This window comes from Dasypus novemcinctus, chromosome 5 (assembly GCF_030445035.2).
Source record: "Dasypus novemcinctus isolate mDasNov1 chromosome 5, mDasNov1.1.hap2, whole genome shotgun sequence".
In the NCBI taxonomy this organism is placed as follows: Eukaryota; Metazoa; Chordata; class Mammalia; order Cingulata; family Dasypodidae; genus Dasypus; species Dasypus novemcinctus.
This window is the reverse complement of record NC_080677.1, coordinates 98,360,386-98,386,891: the sequence shown is the minus strand read 5'-3', so window position 1 is coordinate 98,386,891 and position 26,506 is coordinate 98,360,386. Positions and strand designations below refer to the sequence as shown.

Sequence of the window (26,506 nt, the reverse complement as noted above, 5' to 3'; positions counted from 1 at the left end):
TTTAGGCATTTAATTAAGCCATTTATTGCTTCAAACGTGTCACCATTAACATCTTAATAAACACTCCACAGCAGTAAGGCCTCAGTTTTCACCACCTATAAACTGTGAATCCACACTTGGATTTTCTTGTGCCACCAATTGTTTACATGAATGTTGTACAACAAAGATTTTGAATGTGTATTTTATAATAGTCAAAATACTCATTATGCCCCTTTATCCCATGGTGTAATGTCACAATGAGGATTAATAGTTGGATATATATATATGCTTGTTCGTTTTTTTGGATGAGGTAGTTCCATATTTGGCCCATTATTTATATCTCAGATATTATACAGGTTCCACCCACTATTAAATAATCACAAAGTTTTGGGTTACTTCTTTATACATACTTCATAAAGTATCCAATGTTTGAATTTAAGCCTTTTCCAAATGTTTTCTTAGTAATTTGGTAAGAAATGGAATTCACACACTGAAATCGGCTGTAGCAGCTGGAAATAGGGATGTTCCTGACTCAGACAGGGAACTTTCTCTTAACATACAACTGTACATAAGGCTTCTTCCTTTGACTAATTCCTATAAAATGAATGAGTTTGCAAAAGTCACAAATATATCATTAGAGGAGGCAAATGATACAATTCAGCATCTCTAGGCAACATGCCAATATGTTAACTGAATACTAGGTTATATATTACTTCTTAAAGGTTTATAAAATCTTCATGAAATTACTGAATACCATGAGTACCCACAAATGAACCTAACTTACTGTTATGGGATGACACAGTAATAAAATCAGACTGCAGCAGCTTAGAATTGCAGAAATCGAAGCTGGAAGAGACCTCTGAAATCCCCTAGCTAATTCATACCTCTTGGGTAGCATTGCATAGATTTTACAACATTTTCTGAAGAAGTTCTGAGAGGTTCATTAGAGGTTTTAATTAAACCAGAAATCTAATGGACCCAATAAGTTTCAGTACATAAGAAATATGATGAAGTGAATATAAAAAGCTTTTAAGGATTTTACAACCAACCAGATTTTGATATACCTTAAATAAAATTTCCACTATGCAAAATTTATAATTTAAATAGCACCTATAGAATAAAACCTCAGAAATACTTTACAGACATCCTGTAGCCATCATCACCCTGATTTAATAAGGTCCAGAGTGATACAAAATTTGAATTAACTGTTATACCAGGATGTGGTAGAATAAAAAATAGAGCTGAATTTTAAATCCAATCCGGGGGTCTCTTTATTTAATTTGGCCACACTGCCTCCAGTCAAAACATCCACAACCATTATTTTCTTTTTATCTGTTGCAATTAGACTTCTTTCATGTCCCTTAGACTTTGAAAGAAAAGACAGAGATTTCCTATAAAAATACATTTGCATCAAATTTACATTAAAAATGTCTGTCCCTTATTTTCATATCATAAATTCCAAACATTATTAAAGAAACCATAGCCTACACAGCATTCTGTGGTCCTGGGCCTCTGTACTTTTTAGATTATGAAAATTGGAAGTTAATTGGAATTAAGTAATTTTCATTATTTAAGTGTGCAAAGTATAAATACAAGCAATTTTTTAAAAACTTTATTTTAACACCTAGTACAATTCCAATTTTAAGGATTACTTGCACAAAAAAATAAACACATTTGGTATAAAAATGTATCACTTTAACACCCTTTTCCCTTCATCCCCCACCCCCACCCTTATGAACTGCACTCTATTTGGATGCAGAAACATATAAAGACTAATGGCACAAATTAGTTTTTACCTACAGGAGTTTCTGTTTATGTACCCAGGTACTCTAGAGGACACCAGCCCACTTTATTACAGGAACCATTGTTTTCAGCCTGCTGAATTTAGTTTCACAAAGAAACAAAGCTTATTATAAAGGCATCTTAAAAACCATTATCTTAAATTCTTTTTAGAAGCACTGACTTTTTTTGCAACCATTTATGTACAGTGTAACGTAACAGCTCTGGAGTACAGTACATGCAGCAGAATATACCTGTCGAATATAAAATACTTTTTTTTAAAATCTTCATTGTTGGAATTCTTTGAAGTCTAAATTATAGAATGCCCATTACTTTGAGAAAATGGTTGAGGAGTACAAATGTCTGCATATGTTGGCCACTGAAATAATCAAGGCTAACTGGAATAATAGTCATAGCACACCAGGGGTGCATAAATAATTTACTTACATTATTAAAATACAACCCATAAAATTTATAGTTCAAGATCTTATAGGATTGTCTATGGAAATCCTTTAAGTGGTTGCCTGAAAATGTATTGTTTCTTCTTTCTCTTTTCTTCCTTTTTAATGTCCTATATAAAATGTTTAACTGAAGGTTTTTTCCCATCCTCAAATGAAATGACCACCTTTATTTGTGTCGACTACCTCTTCTCTTCATTGCAGCAGTGCACTGTGGACAGTACCATTTTCCTTTTGGTGCTTCTGTCAATCCAACACATCCATAATGGAACCATTCTATAGGGCACTGGAAAGCAAAATTGCAAAAAGAAAAAAAAGTTTTTAGTGCCTCTCAAGATTAGGAAGTATATCAGAATATGCCCAGTAGATTGAAGATTCCATTTAATATTAATTAGACTGATAGAATCAGAATTTTTCGATCTATGAGATGATGGAAGAGATCATTTATTACAAGTAAGAAGTTTCATAAATGAGGAAATAGATGCACAGAAAAATTAAATATCCTTAATAACTCTGAAGTTCATGTCATCTAGCCCCCAAGTTTTAACAATGCAATAAACTACACTAATTTTCATTAACTTGAAGAATAAGCTGGTTGCTAACTTTCAAGGACAAAAAGAAGTGAGATAGGTCTCTTAGATTGAAGATAAATGTTATGTTTAATAGTTAGCCTTATTTACTCTATTGTGAGTAGAATAAGCTAACTATAATTAAAGACTTAAGGGATGTCTTGGTTTCCTTTCTGGAGATACAGAATCCCTGTATCCCTAGAGATACAGAAAAAAGTATTCTACTCTACAACATATTAAGTAGGTGTACATTTCCACAGAAAATCTTAGGACTCAAAAGAGTACAGTTGGGAATGATAGGAATAAGCATTTGACACTGGTATTCACAGAAATCTCTCTTCATTTTTACTAACTCTCCAGGCAGACAGCTTACAGTTGTACTGTTGAAATGGCAGGGCAAATAGCTGTTTTGTAATAAACACAAAAAGCCCACAAGTGATCTGGAGAGGGAAGAGGAAGGCGGTTCTTTCCCCTATGCATAGACCACGTTGTTGGTACCTCTGGGGTCAGGGCAAGTACAAATTTTTAATGCTAATGCGTCAAAACAAACCTCCTCAATTTTCAGAATGTTTTACATATTTAAAACTCTTATTAATAATGTTAGGATTCTGACATTATTGATTAATACTTCTGTAGAATTCAGTATTGTTTTTAATGTAGTAAAAAAAGACAAAGGGGGCCTCAGTGGTATAAAACGGAGGGAGTCAAAACTACAAGACCAAAACAAATACTCAGCATTCAATAAAAACATATCTCTAACTAAAAATAAGCCTCCTAAAATAGAAATAGGAATTCCTTCCTTTCAAACCTGTTTTATTTTTTATATCAGGAATATCGTTCATCAGCCCACACCTTTAAAGAGTATAGTAGGAAATCTTATACTAATGGGAAGAAAATAATCTCTCACTAGATCAACATTCCCACCATTCAGTTTAGTATCATGCTCCTGAAAGAATTATACTGTTTTAAAGTTCCAATTCTTTAATGTGATAAACCAACTAGAATCTAGTAAACACTACTCTTCATCAAAGGGGAAGGAGAGTGGTTCTAATTTTCATACAACATAATAATTTTTGAAGAACCTGCCCACAAAATCATAAAAATAGCTTTAAAAATTAAAATAGGAAACACATTAAGGGCATTACCTGATTTTGGAGAGGAATATTCTAGCATTACTACGGCACCTATTAATAAATGTGGTTGAATTTTTAAGGCTATCAATAATATGTCTCAAAATTACATAATGGGAAGACTGTTTTCTTAGATTGAGAGACAGTAAATAAAATTCATTCCAGGGACAACAACCTATCATTTTTTTAATGCTCAATTAGGAAACTTTTAATACTTACATCTTGGTTATCACATCCTACCATCTCACCATAGGATACCTAATAAAAAGAAAATTAAGTATTTTTACTATAGCTATACAACAATATATCTAAATCCAAAGTTACTGTTTTATGATACTGTTAGAAAATAGAGGGAAATATACCAAATATACAATACCTACATAGCTTTTTTCTAAAAGAGTTTTTGGGGGTCAGAGATGGTGAAGGGAAGGAAGATGAACTTGCTCTATAAACCCCTAGACACAGAAGTTAACGTTTGTGAGTGGTACCTTTTAAATTTTTAAAAATTTTCTTCTTGGTTATTTACCTATTTAAGGTTTTTGCTTTTTCTTGGATCATTTTAGGTCATTTATATTTTTGTAGTAAACAGTCCATTTCATTGAAACTTCTAAATTCTTATTATTTATCCTTTCTCATTTTTCTTTTGCTGCTCACCACCAGCCCTTTATAGCACAACTTTCTAAGTTTTGAACTCAATTAAGTTCTGAGGTTGAGTAATTTTTCAGGTAGGGCTAACTAAAAAAGCATACTTTATGATTCCCTGTATAAGAAGTGAGACTCTCTTTATACGGTTCTAGGCTAAAGAATAACAACTTTTTTGGGTATCAATTTTTGGAGACACTCAGATTTTTTTCCCTCAAAGCTCTACAGAATATTCAATTATTTTCTGGTTTTCAATATTACAGAGGGGGAAATTAGGGCAATTTTGATTTTGTTCTCTAGTAGGTAAGCTACTTTTATTGCTAGGAAATTCAGAGAATTATTTTTCTTAACCATTGATAATGAAAAATGTTTACCAGGTGATAGAAGAATAACTAGCAAACTGTAATTTTTAAAATTTAGATTGGCAACTCACACCATTAAACAATAACAGATAGATTTAATATGTAAATGTAAGAAACTGAACCTTACGAAGAAAAAGAAAAAAACATTAAAACTAGAAGAATATACAAGACATCTTTATCAACAGAGAAGGGTAAAAAGGAAGCCTTTCTAAGCATATAATCCATGGTAGACTTTGACAAAGAAAGAGACTGACAGTCATAACTATATGAAATTAAAATTTTAGGATGAATTAAAAAAGAAAACCAAGCAAAATAATTACATATACATGAAAAGACAATAGAAAACTCAGACCATTAGGAGTCAATTTATAAAAGAATAAAAATAACCAAAAAAAACTCAAGATTCAATCTTAATATTATAAATGAAAATGATGTCATACAAAACTATCAAGTTAGTACACAGTTTGGAAGAGAATAATATTCAATGTTAGATAGGGTTTAGGAAAATGGGCAATCTCATAAATTTTTTTTTTTCCTTAGGAGGTACTGGGGATTGAATTCAGGACCTCTGCTCCCCAGTGAGAGTTGTTTTTTTTCATTTGTTTGTTTTGTTTTTAGGAGGTACTGGGGATTGAACCCGGGACCTCATACACAGGAAGCAGGCGCTCAACCACTTGAGCTCTATATGCTCCCTGCTCTTAAATTTCTGGAGGTATTTTGGCAGTCTGAATCAAATATTATTGACCTAGTTATCCTAGGAAATAAGATACACAAAATAGATATGACTATCATAATGCAATTTTAAAAAAATTAAAGCCACTAAAATAATAGATGGCTATCAGATAAAAGAAAAAACATGTTTGGTATATATAATTTGGTGAAAAAAGGTTGTGAAAAAGTATAACTTGGTATATCTCATATTTTCCAACTGTCAAACTCACACACACTCTTATACGTATGTGTTTATGTATACATATGTGTGTGTGCATGCATATGCACGTGGCATATACTTGTAGTACATTAAAATGTTTAATTATAGCTTATCTCTGGGCGCTGAGATTATGATTAACAATCATTTTATTTTTATTTTTTTGTACTTGTAGTAAACATGTCCTTTTATAAGGAGAAGAAAGAGGTGCAAAAAAGGTAAGGCTATTTGAACCTGGATAAAAATAGTTCTTTTTAAATGAAACAGTTCTCTTTTTCTAGTTTAATCAGAATATGCTTTTATAGACATAGACTTTTACCTGATTACAAATGCAATATCGTGGTTCATTTGGGTCATAAGTCCAATCAACTTGACTGTTTGAATCAGATTCCGGTACAACTGTTGTCTGTTGAGAAATTTCCTGTACAACAGTTGATGATGATGAACACGAAGATAAGGAAGAAGAGGAAGAGGAAGATGATGACTGCTGGCTTGAAGATTTGTTGTTATTTCTGAAAAAAATAATATCAGTTTTATGTGCTCATCATTCAAAGAAGTTAAAAGAATAACTCCTATAAAATAAGTGTAATGAAATGTAATGACATCAAATATATAAATTAATGTTCAGCATTAAGTTAAAGTAATCTGATGAACAGATTTAAAAACATTTTTTCATCAGGTTTATTTTTATTAAGATTTTTGTTTTTTGGAGAATAAAGGTATTTAAAAGAAAATTATTTTAAAGAAGTTTCAAAGTTTTTAAAATATTTTTTTAAACAAAGTTTCTACTTTTCAATGACTTCATTGTAGATACTACTTTTAAGAATTAATATTAATTATGGCTACCCGACATACATTCTTCACATTTTTAAGTAAACCAAATACTCTTCATAAAAATCTAAAATACAAAAACACAAAAGCATTTGATGAAAATGATCATGACCATCAACCAATGTGTGAATACCTACCTTGTGCAGAACAGGGGACAAAGAGTGTTAAAATTCAAAAAGAATTTACCAGGACCTAAAAGCTAATTAAGTGTTAAAAATATAGAAATTTATTGTAAGCAGTTATATTAAACTTGGGAGTCATGAAGATGAATTCACTTTTAAGATGTGTAGCACTTCTGTGGTTATTCTACATTGATTTTTAAAATGGATTTACTCACAGAAAATAAAATACATTTAAAAATAAATCATGATGCAGTTAATTATGAGGTGTTTACCTTGAAGCACATGTAAAAGTAAGGGGTTATAAATGAAACAGTTTTACAAAATAGTTTACAAAGGAAAGTAACAGAGATTACTTAATAGCAAAGTCAATCTAAGACTCTGGAAAAAATAAAATAACTTTAACCCTTTTTTTAAGATTTTAGCCCTTCTGAGTATTGTAATGGAGATGAAAACTTCATTCTTCCCACCTCTCCAAAGCTTATCCTCTCCTGCTGTTGTTTAAAATACGTAAGCCTTGCTGAGATGCCAAGTAGACTGAGTGCTTAGTAAAAGTACAGAGCTATTGTAGTAATAAAACTTACTTGCTCTTTCTACCACTCCGTGAGTCGGCTGCTGATGAACTGGCATTCTGTGTTAATGTAGTCATGAGTGCTGAAGATGATGAATAGCCAGTTGTTTCTCTGGGCATTGAAAATTCTTTTCCCAGCTGAAAGTCATTATTTTTAAATGCTTCGTAACTGGCTTTTAAACTTGACGTTCTCCGTCCCTCCTTCATCTTAAATAATCATTGACAGTATTAACATACATAAATACATAATTTTATCAAGTCTTACATATTACAGTATTATTTTGGTTTACCCAGTATTAATTTATTTTGTTTAAACCATTATTGTTCATCATTATAATTTAATCTATTTTATATGAAAAATTTAAAATTATTTTTTACAAAGTTAATAAAGTAAGAGATGGGTAACTTCTTAATTTGGAATGCAGAAAAACTGTACAGAAGTGGACAAACTCAAGGCATCCTAAGTTCTAAGACTACAGAAAAAGCCCTAGAACTAGTAAAGGAATCAGAGCACTGTCCCAGCATGTACTGTGGATTACAGCCAAGAACACAGGCACCATAAGCAATTTTTCTGGGAAGGAGTTTGCATGAGTATATGAATCTATTTTTTTTTACTTTTCATTATCAGTTAGGTAAATCCTGCATATTCATTTCATCAAATAAAATGTCAGTTATCATAGAGCTATGATTTAAAAATGAAACTATACAAAGTAAAAGAACTCTATTTGTTCCCATCTAGTTGTTTCTATTAGGGTCTTTCAATAACCCAAACAAAACAGAACATTGTTTCCAGACCTTTACTTTTTACCTGAGCTGTAGCTTGAACGGCTTGAGCTGCTGCCATGGTAATTGCCCCTGCACCAGTTCCTGAAGATAATGAGCCAATGTTATAGGATGCCAGAGGTTGGGAGGAGTTCACATTGTAAGCATTGTTGGAAGAGGCTGAGGAATTATTATTTCGGCATCCTATGTAGAATTAAAGGAAATAAAAACAGTTGGAGAGAATAATGAATTTAAAATAGAGTACTTACTAGCACATACATAATTATTAAATTAATGCTATGCCACGGTAAAGTTAGTAGACTGAATAATGTATCAAATTTTTCCTTCTCCTTCTATAGACTTTTAATCAGGTAAAGAAACTGCCTTATTTATTAATCCTAAATGCTTTCATTTTCTCTTATTGCAACACAAACAAAAAAAGCAAACAATCATATTCAAGAAAATAACATTACCTAGGGTATTTTCTTTAGAGGCATCTGATGTAAGGGTAGAAAGAAGAGCTTCAGATTTAAATTTCTTTTCAGGAATATGATCTGTTGTTGTATGGTGAGAAGTTGGGTTATACTTCCTTTCTGTATAAAGATAAAGAATTAACATATTTTAAAATTTTAGAACACTATCAAGAAGACATAGTACTTCCAGTCAGTTATAAACCCACATGTCCATGATCTGGGCTCCTCTTGGAATACAGAACATTATGTGTTCTCAGAAGGCAGGACTAGCAGTAGAACTCTCTGTTGCCACGTTTTATTCAGAGGAGAAAGCTCAGAACATGTAAAAATCTTCAGTATCAAAGTACTGAAGATAACCCATCACATACCGTGGTTTCACATATAATGTGAAGAGAATTTGGTTTCAAAACATTGTGGACCATTGACCATGGGGTGCAGCGGTGCTCAGAGACGTATTCACCAGGTGTGGTGAATGTCTCATGATGATTGAGGAGGTTGTTGTTATGGGACGGGGAGTGGGGTGAGGGTATATGGGGACCTCATATTTTTTTAATGTAACATTAAAAAAGTAAAGACAAAAAAAAATAACAAAAAAAAAAACATTACCTAGAATTCAAAATAGTTTTTAACTGACCCATTTTTCCCTCTCAAATTGATCTGCCAAAAAATGCACTGATACAATTACCTACCTATTCACCCATCTGACTAACCATTTGTTTACTCATTAACTCACCAACCAGTTGAGACCTTATTAAATGTCAAAGAGCAGCAAAGCATTGAAGAAGCAAGGGTAAAAAAGATAAAGGGCTTACCACCTATAAGTTTATTGTCTAGCATGGTTGCAACACTCCCTAGAAAGAATCAGGTAGGGAGGGAATCTGCACATAGGGATTTCATGCCGCTGTCAGTTCCAGAGAAAATAGATTAACTGCTCCTGAATCAAGTACACATTTCCCAAAGAGAAGTCTGTCAGTAATTGCAATGAAAAGTATATCCCACAGAAAAAGGAAGGGAAGGATATTTGTTTCTCAATAGGTTGTGTACAGCTAATGAAAGAAAATATACCTGTAATATATTGAGTTTCTAATTACATTTAAAATTTTAGCTGCACTAAACCAAACTTACTTTCCACTGGAGTATGAGAATGAGCATGGTGATTATTCACTGGCTGCGAAGGAGTATCTAATTCCAAAGATCCTAAAAAAAAGTCATAGAGATACACCACCATGAAATATCATCACAGAATTTTACATGTCAACCAATACAGGTACTGTGTTCCTCTACTCTAAATAGTACTGGCAAGCTCCAATATTACAGTTTGAGCCAGACATGCTGGAAGGTCACCACTGCCAATTTCACCCTGAGCTATCATCTTTAAACAATAACTCATCTATTTCCCAATATTAACTTTAAGTATAAAAAAAGCCTAAAAATGGATGAATAGACATTATTAGCCCATTATGGTAAAAGCTGAAAAATTCAACCTAGTTTTACTGAGTTTAAGAACTTGTCATGGGAGATCCTAAGGTTCTAGGCCGTGGGGCTGTAACTCTATGTAGGAAAGAAGATTCTTTGATTATTAAAATCACACATGATAATAAAAACTTCCTAAAACAAGTTAGGGATTTTCCTTGGAAAAAGTGAGGAATAAAATCTCTACTTCTACTGCCAAGCTTTAAAATACTTCCAAAGGAAATTTTCTGGGTTTATCTTTGATCCCTTGAGATGAAATTATGGCAGGGCACAGGGTGAAGCAATTTTTATAACTTGATTCAATTTCATTTCATATGTCTGTGTCCTTAGAGAGGATGCTTTATTAATCTTCCTGCAGTACTGAATAGGCATGAATTACAGTTATTCACAGTTATTACCAACATTTCAAAGCAACTATTGAATATTTTACTTTTTCTTTAAATATTTGTTGTTCTTAGTTTTTTTTAGGGTTCTCCTGGAATAAAAGTGTCATAAATAAGTTAGATTATCATCAAAATGACAGCTCTACTTTTGAATACAAAAATAAAACTATAGATACCAAGATGGATCTGTTGCTGGCCTCTTTGCTAGTTGATTCTAGTGCATACAAACAGAAAGATATAGGACCTAGTGCTATAAAGAAACCTTTCATCTGTGTATAAACATGTACATGTACCTGCTGTTGAAACGCACCAAGAAAGAAGATATTTGAAACTTATTAAATTCTAGTAGAAATTTACCATAATATTGATTTGTTTCAACTAACATTTTGTGGGTGTCTACTCTGTACCTAGCACCGTACTATCTACTTGTATGTACACTGTCATATTTAGGGTGAGGAAATGTTAAATTAGTTAAAGAAAGAGAGCTCATGCCTCCATTTTTGAGAAACCTCCTGAATTAAACCCAAGAAGTGATAAGGATAATGTGTAACAGGAGATCAAATTGAACCTTATAAGGAAATACTAAATGGCTTCTTGTTGATAAGGGAAAGTTTAGGAAAAACTTCTTTGAGGCAAAAAGGAAGGGTTGTGGACCCAATTAGAATCTTTTTCCCTGTGTGCATGTGTGTGCATACATAAAGGATGTTGAGGAAAAGTCCTAAGGCAGTTCTTACAACAAAGGAAAAATAGTGGCCTTTCTCAAAGATTAAGTGCATAAATAGGCAGGGCTAGGTCAATACATTTAATAAGAGAAGGTTAACTTGCTTACAGATGGCTCTATTTCTTTACATCCTTGTTTTCACCAAGCATCTTAGTAGCATACATAGATATTTAAATGGAATGACTTAATGTTATTTTCATAAAGACTGAATAGATGGTACCCTATATTATCTCTCTCAGTATCCATGCCCCCAACAGTTCCAACTGCTAGGTTCCAAGTTATCTAACCTGGGGTGCCTCCATCTACTGACAGGCAGGACCTGAGAAGTCTCTGTGGACAAGCATCTCCTCCGTGATTTGATGTTGTACAAGTACTGTCCAATATTGATGGAAAGTTTAAATTTTACTTACGCCTCTCTAATATTTCTGTAATTCCAGCATTATCAGCTTCCAGCTCCATTTTAAACTTAGCCAGTTCCTGATCCAGCTTTCTCAAGTGTCGATCTACCTGTTTCAAAGAAGATCAAAGATAACCACCAAAATTTGGGACACTGTTAAAGTGTCAGTTTAATAAGGAAATCTAAGTCTTTGTTTCTTTTAGTGAATCCACTTAGTATTCTTGAGCAAGTCAATTAATCTACACTTTAGGTTTTTAATCTATAAAGTGAGGGTGCCAGGATATATAATCTCCCAAGTCTCTTCAATAAATTTTAAGAAACCAGAATCCCCAATTTATTAGAAAAGGTCCTATACTCCATTTATGGAAGCAGCAGGAATTTAAAACTGATATTAGGATTTTGAGGATGGGGGAGAAGCAGGAGAGTTGGTAACTTCATAATATTACCTTGTGATTAATTTTAGCGTAATCTCCTCCTATTTAATATGGCCACCCAAACTGCCATTTGGTAATAAATGTTCTTTAGAACCATGAATAAAAGATCCTCATTCTACCAACAAAGAGGCTACTATATTCCATATATACATTTCTCTAAGGCAGGAAAGTGGACAATTATACTTGAAAACATTTATATAAAAGGTTGAAGCAAAAGGAGTCTTTAGCAGAAAACTCTATTTCCCAAAGAGCCTGGTTTAAATGGTTTTATTGAAAAACAATTGCCCGTGTTTTAGGTGGTAAAATTTTATTTTCTCATTCATCTAGAATCTACTGACTGGTTTCAGAAAATTATATGATTCCTCAAACTAGCAACAATGCCTTAGTATATTCTAGCTAATATTAAATATTCTTCAACACTTTTTAACATTTACTACTTTGAAGAAAATAAACACTAATTCTTTGAAAAATATTCATGTTATATTATTAACTATATCCTTTTCAGTCTAATTTCCCTATTTCCCATTGATCACTGTTATAATAGGAATAACTCTTACAAATGTCAAAATGTGCTATGATACAGCATGGAGCAAAAAATTTAAATATGACTTTCCATTAAATAATGTGCATCAAAAATGAGGGAGAAGGGGAGAGAAGCTATAAAAGAGAACTTATATGTGTTAGATGCCTGTGAAGAGGCTGTATGATGTGCTTGCTGTGTTAAAGGTCCTACATTTTCTAGCCCGCATTCTAATCTTTTGAGATAGGTTATTAACTGTTTCCATTTTTTAAATAAAGAAACTAAGGCTCAGAGGAGTTAATTAACATATCCGAAGTCCTATAGCTAATGCATTACAGAAACAAAATGTATCTTTGATCTATTTGAAATAAACTGTGTTTCACCATTTTTACCTAACTTTGCCCTCTTGAACCTCTGCATGTGGGAACCAAGTGACTTTTAACTCAGATTAATATAACAAGTTGAAAAAATAGCATGAACCTAATATTTATATTTTGTACGTTAACAGCAATCACTGCAGTGCTGGTTTGTGATTTTTCAATAATTTGACCACTAGGTTTTCCTCCATCTTCACACAAAAGTCCCCTTTCAGAGCTGGGCAGAAGGTGAAATTAGAATATTTTAAATTCTGTAGCGTCACATATTATTGCGTTCCTATTCAAAGAACCTGCAGGTAATTGAGCATCCTTTAGTGGAACCTCCCTTCCAATAATAAAGTATGAACACAGACCTCAGTTATTGAAGAATCTCTCTTTCATTGTCAAAATTTAATCTCAAGGGAAATGATAAAAAAAAAATTATATTCCAAGACCATTTAATGCAATAAATATTCCAGTCCCTTTCTTATCTACAATTATACCACTGCTAAATGTTGAGTTCTTATTTTGTGCTTGGCACTGGGTTAAAGGGAAAGAAAAAATAGGAGAGAATCCCTGCTTTCATAGGAATCAGTAATTAGCTGAAAAATCAAGATTTACACATAAGAAAGGTTGAAAAAACATATTCTTTAGGTGTAACAAACAGTTCTAAACAGGTTACAGGTAACACATAAAGAAAAAATATAACATCAGACCGTGGCAGACACAAAGGAGGTATGAGTGGGTTAGTGAAGAATGGATTATATTCAAATAGATGGAGAGAAAGGGGAAATTTTTTTTTAAAGTAAGGAGAGTATGCTCAAAGAAAAGAAAGTAAAGTATGGTATGTGTATAAGAGGCATGTATAGTATAGAGAGGGAGAGTATTAGAATTTCAGTTGGAAAGGTAGGTTTAGAGTAAGATGAAGACCTTTTCTGTCACACTTACACATGCCCCTAACTCACTCCATCAGTCTAATTTATGCATTTATGAAATGCTTCATTTTACTAAAGATATTACTAATAAGGTTTATTGCACACAAAACTCCTGGAACCATAAAGTGAGTTTAAGAACTGTTTCCTGAACAAAATAATGATGAAATTTCCAATACTAGATAGCTCAGACAAGGCAATGGAACCCAAGGGATAAGACTTTAACACCAAATTCATAATTAAACAAAGACAGGGCAGCCTTAACCACATTGTGGTAAATAGTTTTCTAAGATGCCTTCTAATTCTTTCCCATCTCCTGGTGTATGAAAAATATTATGAACTGATTATGATTACAAGCAATTATTAGGCAATGAAAATTATTGTTCTTTGATTTATCTTTGCTGTACTAGATCAAATTAGAAGTTAAAAAGTAAGTTGACCACAAGGTTCAACTTAAGATATAAAGCAGGATTTCTTATTTAAAACAGTCATAGCAAGAGCTAAACTGAACTTGACTGAAAATCTACAATATGCATTCCCTTTACTCAACATGATTTTGAAAGGGAAAAGCACCTATTCCATCTGATCACTCTAATGGCCTTGAAAATACCCATCAAAGCCAGTACCTAAGGTACCCCTCCCCTCCATATACATCTGGCCCCATAGGATTAGTTTAAGTAGTAAAGAGCATACTGATCAAATTGAGAGTGATTTACCATTAACCACACAGATTCCTGATGCAGGCTAACCAAAGTCTAATTATTGATTTGTTCCCCACTTAATGTCAATAAACACTAGTCAAAAATATTTTCCTTATCTATAACCCAAAATCACAACTGATTTAAATTTAAATCCATTATCCCTTTCCTGCTCTCTTTAAAGACAAAAGAAATTCTGTCAATATTACCTGTCAATATATCCATAATCATAAACACGTTTAAGTTCACACTTGGCCCCTCTGCACAAAAAAATGAACAAAAACAACTAGGAAACCTCCCCTCATCCTTTAACATCTTTGTGTAGAGTTGTACACCTTTATTATTTCTGTTTACTTTCCTGGTTTTCCAATATTCAGATTTAAAATGTAGCTGTGTTGGACCTGAACAGAACTCAATATAGTTTCAAAAAGTATGATCTACTGCTTTCCAATACAGTTAAATTCTAAAATTTAGATGTCTATCTTGTCCTTTCAGAATGAACACTCCATCAGTCTCTAAGGTTCTAAGTGGAAATCTATCGGAAATAGACATATATTTCTATCTGTGAAAAGACCTGGGTAACAGTGAATAAGGAGGACAAACTGGGGAACAAAAAGGATCTATGATGGCAAACTACTGCTCTGATGGTAAGTCATGAAAATGATGCTTTATGCCTCTGAAATTATATTCAAACTAGATGAAAATCTGATCCAACTTTAGGCTCAATCAAATACTAGATACCTTCACAGATAAACTACATCTAATCATCTTTATAGAGGGTGATAACGATAAGGGACAAATAAAAAGGTCAAAATTCCCATAATATATTTAACTAGAATGTCAGATGAAGAATTCTCAAATTTTAGGTGAATTGTGGGCATAAATATAATCATCTCAGGAACAGTCCAGGATATAAAAGAGAAACAAGTTCAAGGGTATGGAGCACTGTAAGAGACTGCTAAAATCATTCAGGCATTAAGTAAAGGCTCAAATTTTGTCAGAGTATACATAAATCAACTTTATTAGGTAATGCAATGTAATACATCCTTATGACAGTGACATCTGGCTGAGAAACATGTAAGAGTTTAATGACTATGAGTATCGGGATTCTAGAATAAAATAATTTTAACAGGATAGGCTGCATGGGTGAGTCAAATTACACTAAAACAACTACTGAAATAAACTGTCAGTTTGCTTGACTGGTCCCTAATTCCACAAAATTTCTTCTTTTGCAGATATTATGCAGTCTGATTTCTTTCTTATTAAATAAGGTAATCAGTACGGTGTTGGCCATAAGAATCAACAGTTTTCTGCTCATTTTAAAAGTAAAATATTTCAATAAATAAAAAATCATGGAATGACATGCTATATAAACATGTAGGGATAAAATCAAGCAGACTTATATACTAAATTGATAAATTAAAAAGTCTGTAAATTAATACATGCTTACTTAAAACTGCCATAAACCTATAACAGATAAGCAAAGGCAGACATACAATCTCCTCTAAGGGTTCATTGAACTCCTTTGTTTAAAATGCTTCACTGGCCTCCTTCTGCTTTTGGAATAAAACTCACACCTCTCCCACTGCCTTTCAATGCCCTACATGAGTTGACTCCTGCCTGCTTCCTCTCATTTAGGCCATCCACACTGGTCTCCTTCCTGGTTTAACCTGTCAAGTCTTTTTCTGCCTCAGACTTTGCACTTCATACACCATCTTCCTAAGCTCTTCACATGGCTGGCTCTTTTTCATCTTTCAAGTACCACCTCAAAAGTCACCTCCTTAGACTATACCCATCCTGACTATGGTCTTGACAACATCCTCCACCAATTCTCAATCACTCTCTCATTTACAGTGTTTATTTCTTTCACAGCCCTTATCACAATCTGAAATGATCTTTAATAGCTTGCCTGTTCATTCCCTGCCCGTGTCATCATCGTGCACCTAGCACCAGTGATGCTTATAGCTAGAGCTCTATAAGCATTTGCTGAATGAATGAAAGTTATATTCTTCTACTCTGTAAAACTGTATAAATGGAAGTACCACTGTTTACTGGGTAAATTACTGTGAATAAAAACCACTACAGTTTTATACATATATTATGTTCCATCCCACTCACTTCTAAAGCAGTTTAAACTCTCAAATGTCAAATTTTATTGGACCTTAATTTCTATATTTATAAAGACTTTCACTTATTTACTGTTGACATTTCAGGAAGAAGAACAAATTTAACTAATAAAACCACTTAGTGACCTCCCTATGAAACAAGACAATAATTCCCTTATGTTCAACTGCAATTACTTGCATGGCTAATGAACTAAACTTCTTAATATAAAGCATAATGTGTTCCAATACCACAAGAAAAGTGGCAGTATGCTGCAGCACACACAAAAAAAAGCATTTCAAGGATGGTGTGTAATTCATTTTAGCATTTTAGTAATTATTTATTTATGATAAGTGATACCAGTTTTTCATTTATGTTAATATTATCAAGTTACTAATATTAAGTTTTTCTCAAATAAATTCCATTTAAAAATTTACTAAGTAAACAGATGTACAGGTAGTATGCAGATATTGCAAAAACCACAAAGTGGGGAGCAAATGACTTAAGCTTTGGGAAACACTGGATTAGTTCATCACCTTGACAATCTCCTTTGTCCTATTCACCATCCAACTAACCTACTGTCAGGTTCTGAAGGTATAAAATGTATAAGAGCCTCACCTACCCTCAGGAGTCCTGGCTGGTTAGGTGATCTAATAGTCTTTAATTATATGAAAGCAATAAAATAAGACTTTACTGGTAATGAGTTAACTGATATCCAGTATTATTACTTTGCATAGTAATGTCAGCTTTAGCATTTAATAAATGTTTTGTCATGTTTTAAAAGAGAATCTCTTTGACAGCAAGGAGACTGAAAATATTTTTAAAATGTAACATAAACTGTAAGATAATTTAATTTAAAATACCAAAACCGTATACATCACAATAAATTTTGATCTCTAAAATAAATGCTTTTTGGCTGAAGGGACAATGGTAAATCTTGTTTGAAAAGAACTTTCAAGATGAACTTATATATCAGAGGAGGCAGTGTTTCTCAACTTAGGTGGTGTGTGCAGGGGAGGGCAGGACATCTGACAGATAGTTCTTTGCTCTCTGGCATTTGGCCTTCCTGGGCCTCTGGAGCTGGGACAGAATGGGGAAGAATTATCTCTATGTGAGCGGCTCTGAATTAATAAGAGTGTAGGTCAAAACAGAGCCAACCATTATGAGCTATAGCCAAGAAAGAGACGGAGAAGGCCACAAAGGTGAGAGGAGAAGCATGAGAGCGCAATCACAAGATAATACAGGAGAAAGAATGTCAAAGAATAAAAAAGGAAAATAATATTAAATTTCCCAGTTGAGTTAGTTTAAAAAGGACTGAAGAGTGGCTAGTGGAGTGAGCAATGAAGAATTTATCAACTGAAATTTCAGAGGTAAATAGCATCCAGGTTGTGATGGATTTAGGGATAAATAGAAGGTGCAGAAGTGTTTAAGAGACTGAATAAAAAATTCAAGAAAGACAATGTAGCTATAGCGGAGTGATATGATCACAACAGCAGGACTTTTAATTTGTTTACTTAATGGGTCCCTTTTAAAGATGAAAAAGACCTAAGCACGCTTAAAAGAAGACTGAGATAAAGAAGAGATGGCAGGAAGTGAATGTGGCTCAAAGGACTGGGCTCCCGCCTACCACATGGGAGGTTCCTGGTTCAGTTTCTGATGCCTTCTAAAGAAGACAGCGAGCTGGCGCGATGGCAGGCGCAGCAAGCTGACGCAACAAGTTGATGCAACCAGAGACACAAGAAGAAAAACATAAGGAGAGACACAATGAAGGTGACTCAAGTGATTAGACACCTCCCTCCCACATCGGAGATCCCAGGTTCAGTTCTCGGTGCCTCCTAAAGAAACAAGGAAGACGAAGAGACACAGCAGGTGCAAATAAGAGGTGGGAAGAAATAAATAATAAAAAAATATAAATCTTTAAAAAAAAATAAAGAAGAGATTGAACGATACAGCAGTCTCAGGGCAAGGGAAAAGATGAGAACAAGAAGAAATTGGAAAGAATGTCCTTAAACAGGAAAAAGACATCTCATCCTTTGAGATAAAGAGGGAAGAGGGTAAAACTTTAGAAAGACATTAGATTTTACAAAATTGTTAAATAGGTGAGGGTATTTCATGAAATTCTCACTTCATGAAATATGAATATTCTCAATGCAAAGCAAGGAAGGGCACATGATCAGGGAAGGGGTGTTTGTATGACAAGTGTGGCATAGGTTTGGAACAGCCATTGAAAGCAACCAGAAGAGGAATTGGCCAAAATCAAGTTGAAGGACTAACAAGTAGAGGCAAATGCAAAGGATGCCAGTAAGGATGAAGATCATCAATTTGTAGTGGCACCAACTGAATGGGTGTGTGATTTTCTCCAGTTGTACTAGTTACCTGCACTACCTAGCCATTTTTAAAGCCAGTGATGGAAATTAAGACAAGAACAATGTGAAAGAACTAGTTAGAAAAGACTTCAAGAGTCCAGAGTCCAGAGTGAATGGAAAAAAGCTGAAAAGTAGAAGAAAATGAGTATAGATATAGGAGATATTTCAGAGGTAGAGCAATTCCAAGCACTGATCATGTCCAGTCTGTTGTGACTGAAATGAATTAATGTTTAAGAAAGTTAAAGTAGACAACTAGGATTTTAAGAAAGAACAACTGTGTAGCAGGGCCAGTTTCTCAATTAATGAAGGTGAATGACCTAGAAGCCATTAAATAAATGATCGTTATAATAAAACATTGAAGATAGTGTCCCAAAGAGGAAGGAAATAGCAATGGAGTATTAGAGTAAGTAGGAAAGGGAAAGAGGATAGGGAGAGGGGAAAGGAATAGGAAAAGGAAAAGGAAAAGAGAAGGGAAGGGGCAGCCCTAGAAATACTAGTGGAATGGGAGAAAGCAGCTTCCACTTGGCAGGGTTGAAAGGGAAGCAGTGGTTTCCATAAAGAAGAAAATTACAGGTAGGAATATGAGACAAAGCAAGTCTTTAAAGGAGTGAGCGCCTACTATTTGCTAAGCAAAGAATATAATATATATTAATGAAAATCCTTCAAGAAAGCATAAATCCCTGTTATTTTGCAGACTAGGAAAATGAGGTTCTAAGATTTTATTTCCTAAAGTCACACTTTCAGGAAAGTGACTGAGCTAGAACATGAACTTACCTCTCTAAGGATCCATTATGGATTCTTGCTTTTTATTACATTTATTAAATGATCTTTTATGACCTCACTCTCTAGCCTAGGTAACTGATCCCCCTAAAAGAACTTACTACTTTTTTATACTCATTCTATGCCTATGCCATTATTCCTGAGGAAATGTTTTCCCTTCAATATAAAACCCATTACAGGCCCCTGACCTTCTTAATATATTCCATTTAAAACTCACCTCTAACAAGTTAAGAAATTATCAACAAATAACTCTGCATGGCAAAGTTCAGCTTTTTACCAGAATCTCCATGATTCTCAATTGTATTAATCTTATGGAACATGACCCTATAAGGAATTTTCACTTTACTTTCTGAGCATGACTTCCCAACTAATGTATAAATAACTTGAGGACAATAACTAATTTATTTATTTACTTTTTGTACCATGTACAATCCCTGAACATAGTGGGTGAAGACTGCAGTTAAAAAAATAACAGCTGGACATACATATATATCTATTTATATATATTTTTTCCTAAATACATTAAATATTTTTAATAAAGTTACAAAAAGTAGTAAAATAACAAAATTAATCGAAACAAACAAAAAAAAAGAACCAGTGAGATATATGATTTAAAACTGGATAATTGGTTTCTAAATAAAAATTGGCACATACAATCAATAAATCTGAGGAAGAATGTTACTAAACAAGTCTGTGTTCAAATAGAAGTGTCTTTTTCTCTGTTTCTAGATATAATTCAAAACTAGAACAATCAAGAATTTTTTCTGTTGTTTTCATTCCAAAGTATATCAAATTATGGTATACTCTAACTTTCTTTAGGCATTGTCTTTTGTGAAAATTTTTCCAGAGTAACTATGAGCATAAGAGCCTAAGTTATCAGAAGTGCTGCTAAAGCAAAAAAATAATCTTTTATACAACTCTGTTTAATCTAGTGTTTCCCAAACATTTTCCACCTGACCCAGTGGTTGAGTACTATCTATGGACATCACTTCAGTAAACACTTAGTCAAGTGATTCTCTTCTTCATTTTAATCTTATTACCATGAATTCTTATCAACACAGTACTCCTATGTGTATTTCACCACAGAAACAATCTCAAAATGACTTATCAGGCAAATAAACCCACTACCTTAAGAAGATAAGGATTAATAAAATAAAGTTAAATATGAAATCTTGCTTTTTGAAAGTGTCCAATATTAGATCCATTCACTGGAGCAATGTAAACTTGGCTAAAAAACAAGGGTTTGTGACCTATTATTAAGGAATCTGTCTTCCACAAGGAGCCAAAAAAATAGACACCATACTCTCAAATTAAATGGGATCAAGAGCGCAATACTTCAGTTTTAGTCAGTTGTTCTAATTACATTTAAGCCAATAAATATAAAATGCAATCCATAATTCAAGTACTTATGGCACAGTATTTACACTAGTTCTACTTACCAAGTCATAGATCTGGTTTGCCAATTGTACCTTCTCATCTGCATCTTCCAAAGCTTTATAGTAATCCTGAATAAAAACATTTTAATTGCAAGGATAAATTAATACTTTAAAAATATGTATATGCAGGAAATATAACTGTATTTTTTATTATCATTCCATGAGACCTTATCAGTAATAAAATATCCTGTAGTCCTATATTAGCAATAGAAACCTAGTTAGGATAGGATAGGGATGGGAGAGGATTGGAAATTATGAGCAAAAGCCAAATATTAAAAAGAGATGTTCAAAATTCTTTGAAAAGATATAAATAAAAATAAATAGCATTCCAAATCCTAGTTAAAGGTATGTAAACCAATGAATAGTTGTTTATCCAAAATATATATATCTTTATTAAGATTTATCTAATCTGTAAAGAACTTTTACACTTTCTACTTTTAAAAGGTTTTAAAAATGAACTATTAAAAAGCTTCTAATCTATAGGTTTCTATTTCCCAATTATCCTATAACTCCCATTTTAAATCAGATATCAGTTCATACAACTCCAATTCATATAATATATGTTAGATTTCTCCTCAGTATAAAGTAAATTATTTTCAAAAAAGCAGCAGCATTCTATGAATTTCCATGGTGCTCTATACCAAAAACTTAATACTTAAAGGGTGATCTTGGGGTGTACATGTGTTATATCTACACTTAAGTACATACCTGGGCATCCAGGTATTCCCTAAGACAAAGCTGAGTCTGTTACAAATTCTGATTTTTATTTTCCCTTAAAAGAAACAGTCTTCCTTCCATGGTATGCAATAATTAATACAAATACTCTAAATCTGTAATTTTCAAATTGAAGATGGACATGAGGGGATGGCATTGTTATTCAAAAATATTAAAGGACCTGTTCAAAGTCATATAACTAATTGGCAGAGCCATAACCAAACCCAAGCCTTATAAGCTGCTCTTTCCAATGTATCCTTGAATAAACCAGACCATTCCTTTAAGACAAACTTTGGGATTTGCCTACTCTACTCTGCAAGAGAGCTCTAAGTACTACAAACCTGAACAAAATTCAAGTCTGTTTCTAGATATAGTTCATGTTCAAATTTAGAGTTTTAAACTAAAAGACCAGTTAGGATCCTTCCAACTCAAAGGCTCTTTTCTTCTGTGAGTCCACCAACTCCGGTACCTAGTAATACATGAAGTGGTCTGCTGACTTTTACCCCAGTTTGTGACCAAAACTGGAAGATAGCATTATAATTCTAATGACAAGGCAATTTTAATTATCTGTAGCTAGAATAAAACAGATTAAAAGAAAAATTAGTATGTACTTTTTATAGTTCTGTAACTCAATAAAAGTCGCTAATTACTGAAATACTAAAGTTACCAAAAAGTCTCAATGATTAAAAATTTCTACATTAAAAGCTCTAAAACACAACAAATTATTTAAATTCTAAAAAGCCATTAATAATGTCCCTCATTTTGATATCCAGAAAAATATTTAATTTTAAAATACCATTCTCAGAGGGTCACAACATTTATTGATATGTCATCCAGAGTTTTAAACATACTTTTTTGATGGATGTCATTTGTTCTTCTCTCCACTCAGGTTTATTTTTCTTCGCATTCATAAAGAATTCACTGACTCTTTGTTCCAGTTGGTCCATTGCATCTACAATACAATAGAAACATTTACTATTTAGATGACCAAATTCATCTACTGAACATATATGTTTTGATTTGGAGAAAGAATGAAAATATCTGACAATATACACTCCTTTCATTTAGCCAGTAATTGAACTATGTCATGCTTTGATTATGAAAATATATAATGCTTTGATTTTCTTATTAAAATAAAATTATAATCTTCCCTATTGACAATTTATTATTATTGTTATTTAAAAACCTTTTTCAATAGTCCAGGTAGAGTCAAGAAAAAAGATAGGGTCTACACCATGGTTCTTTAATAGTACAGCTTTGGGGTCAAAAGCTAATGGTAATAAATTAGTCACATGTGCCCACTGAAAACACCACTAGATAATCAGCATACTTTTTAATAAGAAAAAGTGATTAAAAGATCTTAACTTCTTACTATATGGCATTAAGTACCTCATCATCTCATCTTGTTTATACACTGAAAACAGTAAGTACATTTATTCACTTAATACCCTATATTATTTATTATAGATTAGCTTTTCTCAAAGCATGTCCCAGTAATAATCATCTCATTCAGTGTTTGTTAAAAAAAGGAAAAATAAGTAAATATAAGGGGTTCTGGTTCATGTAAGTTGAGGAAATCCTTTTTACTATAAACTTTTGGAGATTTTCGGTGCATAACAGCTTTTTAAACATTCTGAGAAGTCCTACAGTTAATTTTTTAAAAGGTATTTTCCTTTGTTTAAATAAGCATTTCTGAAACGTATTTGATTCAAGTGCCTCTTTTGCTTACCCATAATACTAACTTTAGAAAACTCTAATCATTGCAAAAAACACAAGTTTAAAAGAACAGTAATTTTAATAATATCAAGTCCAAATTACAAGAAAATTTTAAATTTGTAATAACAATGAAAAATTATAAAATAGCTACCCTTCATTAAATGTCTACCTCTTATCAGGTACTATACTTTGTAATTTATCTATATTATTTTTAAGCCTCAGATCATTCCCATTTTACAGATGATAAAACACTTAAAAAGTGGGAAGTGGACTTGGCCCAGTGGTTGGGGCATCCATCTACCATATGGGAGGTCTGCAGTTCAAACCCCAGGCCTCCTTGTCCCATGTGGAGATGGCTACGTGCAGTGCTGATGCACACAAAAGAGTGTCCTGCCACGCAGGGGTGTCCCCTGCATAAGGGAGCCCAACATGCAAGGAGTGCGCCCAGCGCAAAAGAAAGTTCAGCCTGTCCAAGAATGGCACCACACACATGGAGAGCTGACACAACAAGATGACACAAAAAAAGAAACACAGATTCCCGTACTGCTGACAACAACAGAAGCAGACAAAGAAGAATACGCAGCAAAATAGACACAGAGAACAGACAACTGGGTGGGGAGGTGGATTAAAAAAAACAAAAAACAACTTAAGAAGTGGTAATATGGTCCAGGTCAATGACTAAGTTAGTGAAGCCCTAAAATGAACTCAGATCAGTCTGAAGTTCAATCCTGGGCTCAATCCTGCAGAAAACAATACTTTAATAAATATTTGGTATTTTAATTATATTGAAGTTAAAATGGATTCTGTGAGTAATCTGGAGAATTAACTTACAGTTCAGACTTCCACAATACAATCCACTGAATAGCAGAAAGTGGCTTCCATAATACTTTTCTAATATGTCCATAAATAAACTGAGAGGCTAAGGAAGTAGAGTCATGAACAGTGGATATAGAAGTGTCTATCTTTGGCAGAGAAGCAAGGGAAATGTACAGGTTCTTAGCTACCCAAAACTCTAACACTCTTGGATAGCTGGTGCTCTGATGTCTTTCCATGATACTCCTTTTGTCTTGATCAGACTTCAAAGTCCAGATCTTCCTCCACCCCTACTTTTCTAAGAAGAAAACGTGGCAGCACTAGAAACATTTTATGTACAACCTGAATACAGCAGGGATACATGGGTTCAATATACATATCTTCCAGGGCCACACCACATGATAGCCAGCCATTACTATTATTTGAACAATTTAAGGAGTACTTACATTTCTCCAAAGGGAGTGACATATAGTCAACAAGGTTCTACTGATTATGAATTTTAATTATGTATCATATAATTCTCTTCACATTCTTAATTGTTAACATAGTATCTCTATGACATAGTTGGAACAGCTATCACATATTCATTTCCAAATTGGGGAAGGCTTTTGAGGTTCTTTCTGAGCATGACTGACATAAATTTGATACCAAGTGCTATTTTCTTGTTTTGAAATATAATTCTGTGCTAAGTATTTATCTTCTTATCTTCCTTCTCTGAGTCATGGACCCTTCTAAGAAACTTCTCATATATATAACATATTACTTATATGTTCGTGTATTCCAGAAAACCCTGAAGACCATTTCCAAACTCTCCAGTGGTCCCTGAGTTAACTACTTACAACCTCTGCTTTATGAAAAAGCAAGGTAATTTTGGGAAAAAAGTCACCTAACTCCCAAGCTCTCACTGAAGATGACTCTGGGTAATAGTCAAGAAAAGTCCACTAACTACCAAAATTTTATTAAAGCAGAAAAGACGTTTTACAGTAAAATCTTATTTCCCCAACCCAAATTGAGAAAGCATTATCCTGTTGACCATCGAAAATGTATCTTATGATGTGCAACACTTCCAAATTTGGCATTCCAAGTTCACCAGGGTCTCTAAATATCATTCTTTGTTTTCCATTCTTGATAATTTTAAATCGAGTGATGCTTAACATAAGTATAAATGTTGAAATCTAATTTCCATAACAGGAAAGCTCAAGTAAAAATCTTCTAAATATTTATAGTAATATAAATTCCATTAAAATGTATATTTATAGTCTCATAGAAATAAAGGTGTAGAAACTGTTTCACATAGTCCCCAATTCGAAAAAGGAATTCGCTCGCTCTGATGCCTTCTCTTGTAAAAGCCACGAAAAAGCAGCATGGGATGGAAAGAAGAGGCAAGATCCCGCATTGTCCCTTCTTTTTGACAACTCTTTATGCACGGAGTGAGCCACAGGGCAATCAAGTATCAGGAGGCGATAGGAGCGATAGCAGGCACGTCCGGAACTGAACGCGCGCCGCCAACAAGAGCAAACACCACGACTTACTCTGCACCTGCAGGTCCATCTCGCGCATCTCCGTGAAGCGGTCTCGCAGGTCCATTGGAAGCTGCTCAATCACTGTCAAAGGGAGAGTCCGTCAGAGAGGCGGGGCAAACGGCGAAAGTACGCGGTTACGTCACTGTGTGCGTGCGTGCGTCGGGGGGGTCGAGGGAGCCGGCAGCCCACTGCGAGGCTGCCAGTTACCGTGAGAAAGAAACATCCCCCGCCTCCCCCTCCCTCCCGCCATCCCGCCTGCCCGTCCACTCGCGCTCTCGCCCGCCCGCAACTCCCACAGGCAGTCCCGTCAGCGCCGCGCACTCACTCTCCAGATAGTCTTCTAGGTACAACATCGCGGCCCTTAGAGCTGGGGAAACGAGGGGGTCCAGGGGTTTATTTGTGTCACTCGTTGTCGCCGGAGTTTTGTCCCTTTCAATATGGCGCCTCCGCTAGCAGCACCCGCTCGGCTCCAGAAAAAAAAAAAAAAAAAAAAAAAATACACACACACACTTTGGCGCCTGACGGCGCTCGCCTCACT

General features: G+C 33.9%; 1 protein-coding gene across 1 annotated transcript; it reads right to left on the bottom strand.

The window, feature by feature from the left end:
• Window positions 1-26,506, bottom strand: ING3 (inhibitor of growth family member 3). The gene is made up of 12 exons (XM_004458467.3): window positions 26,294-26,506; window positions 25,978-26,049; window positions 22,768-22,868; window positions 21,206-21,271; window positions 11,591-11,687; window positions 9,729-9,800; window positions 8,604-8,723; window positions 8,177-8,334; window positions 7,382-7,575; window positions 6,167-6,359; window positions 4,135-4,173; window positions 1-2,502 (listed from the first exon to the last, which is right to left on the bottom strand). Exons 1-12 carry the CDS (start codon window positions 26,319-26,321, stop codon window positions 2,386-2,388), a joined length of 1,257 nt encoding a protein of 418 aa, XP_004458524.1. The 5' UTR covers window positions 26,322-26,506; the 3' UTR covers window positions 1-2,385.

Bases quoted from the DNA above. Each gene is read 5' to 3' on its own strand.
- ING3 (XM_004458467.3), bottom strand. From the start codon at position 26,321: ATGTTGTACCTAGAAGACTATCTGGAGA. The intron at 26,050-26,293 runs GTGAGTGCGCGG...TCCCTTTGACAG, and splicing joins CCTAGAAGACTATCTGGAGA to TGATTGAGCAGCTTCCAATG. The intron at 8,724-9,728 runs GTAAGTTTGGTT...ATCTTTATACAG, and splicing joins TTCTCATACTCCAGTGGAAA to AAAGGAAGTATAACCCAACT.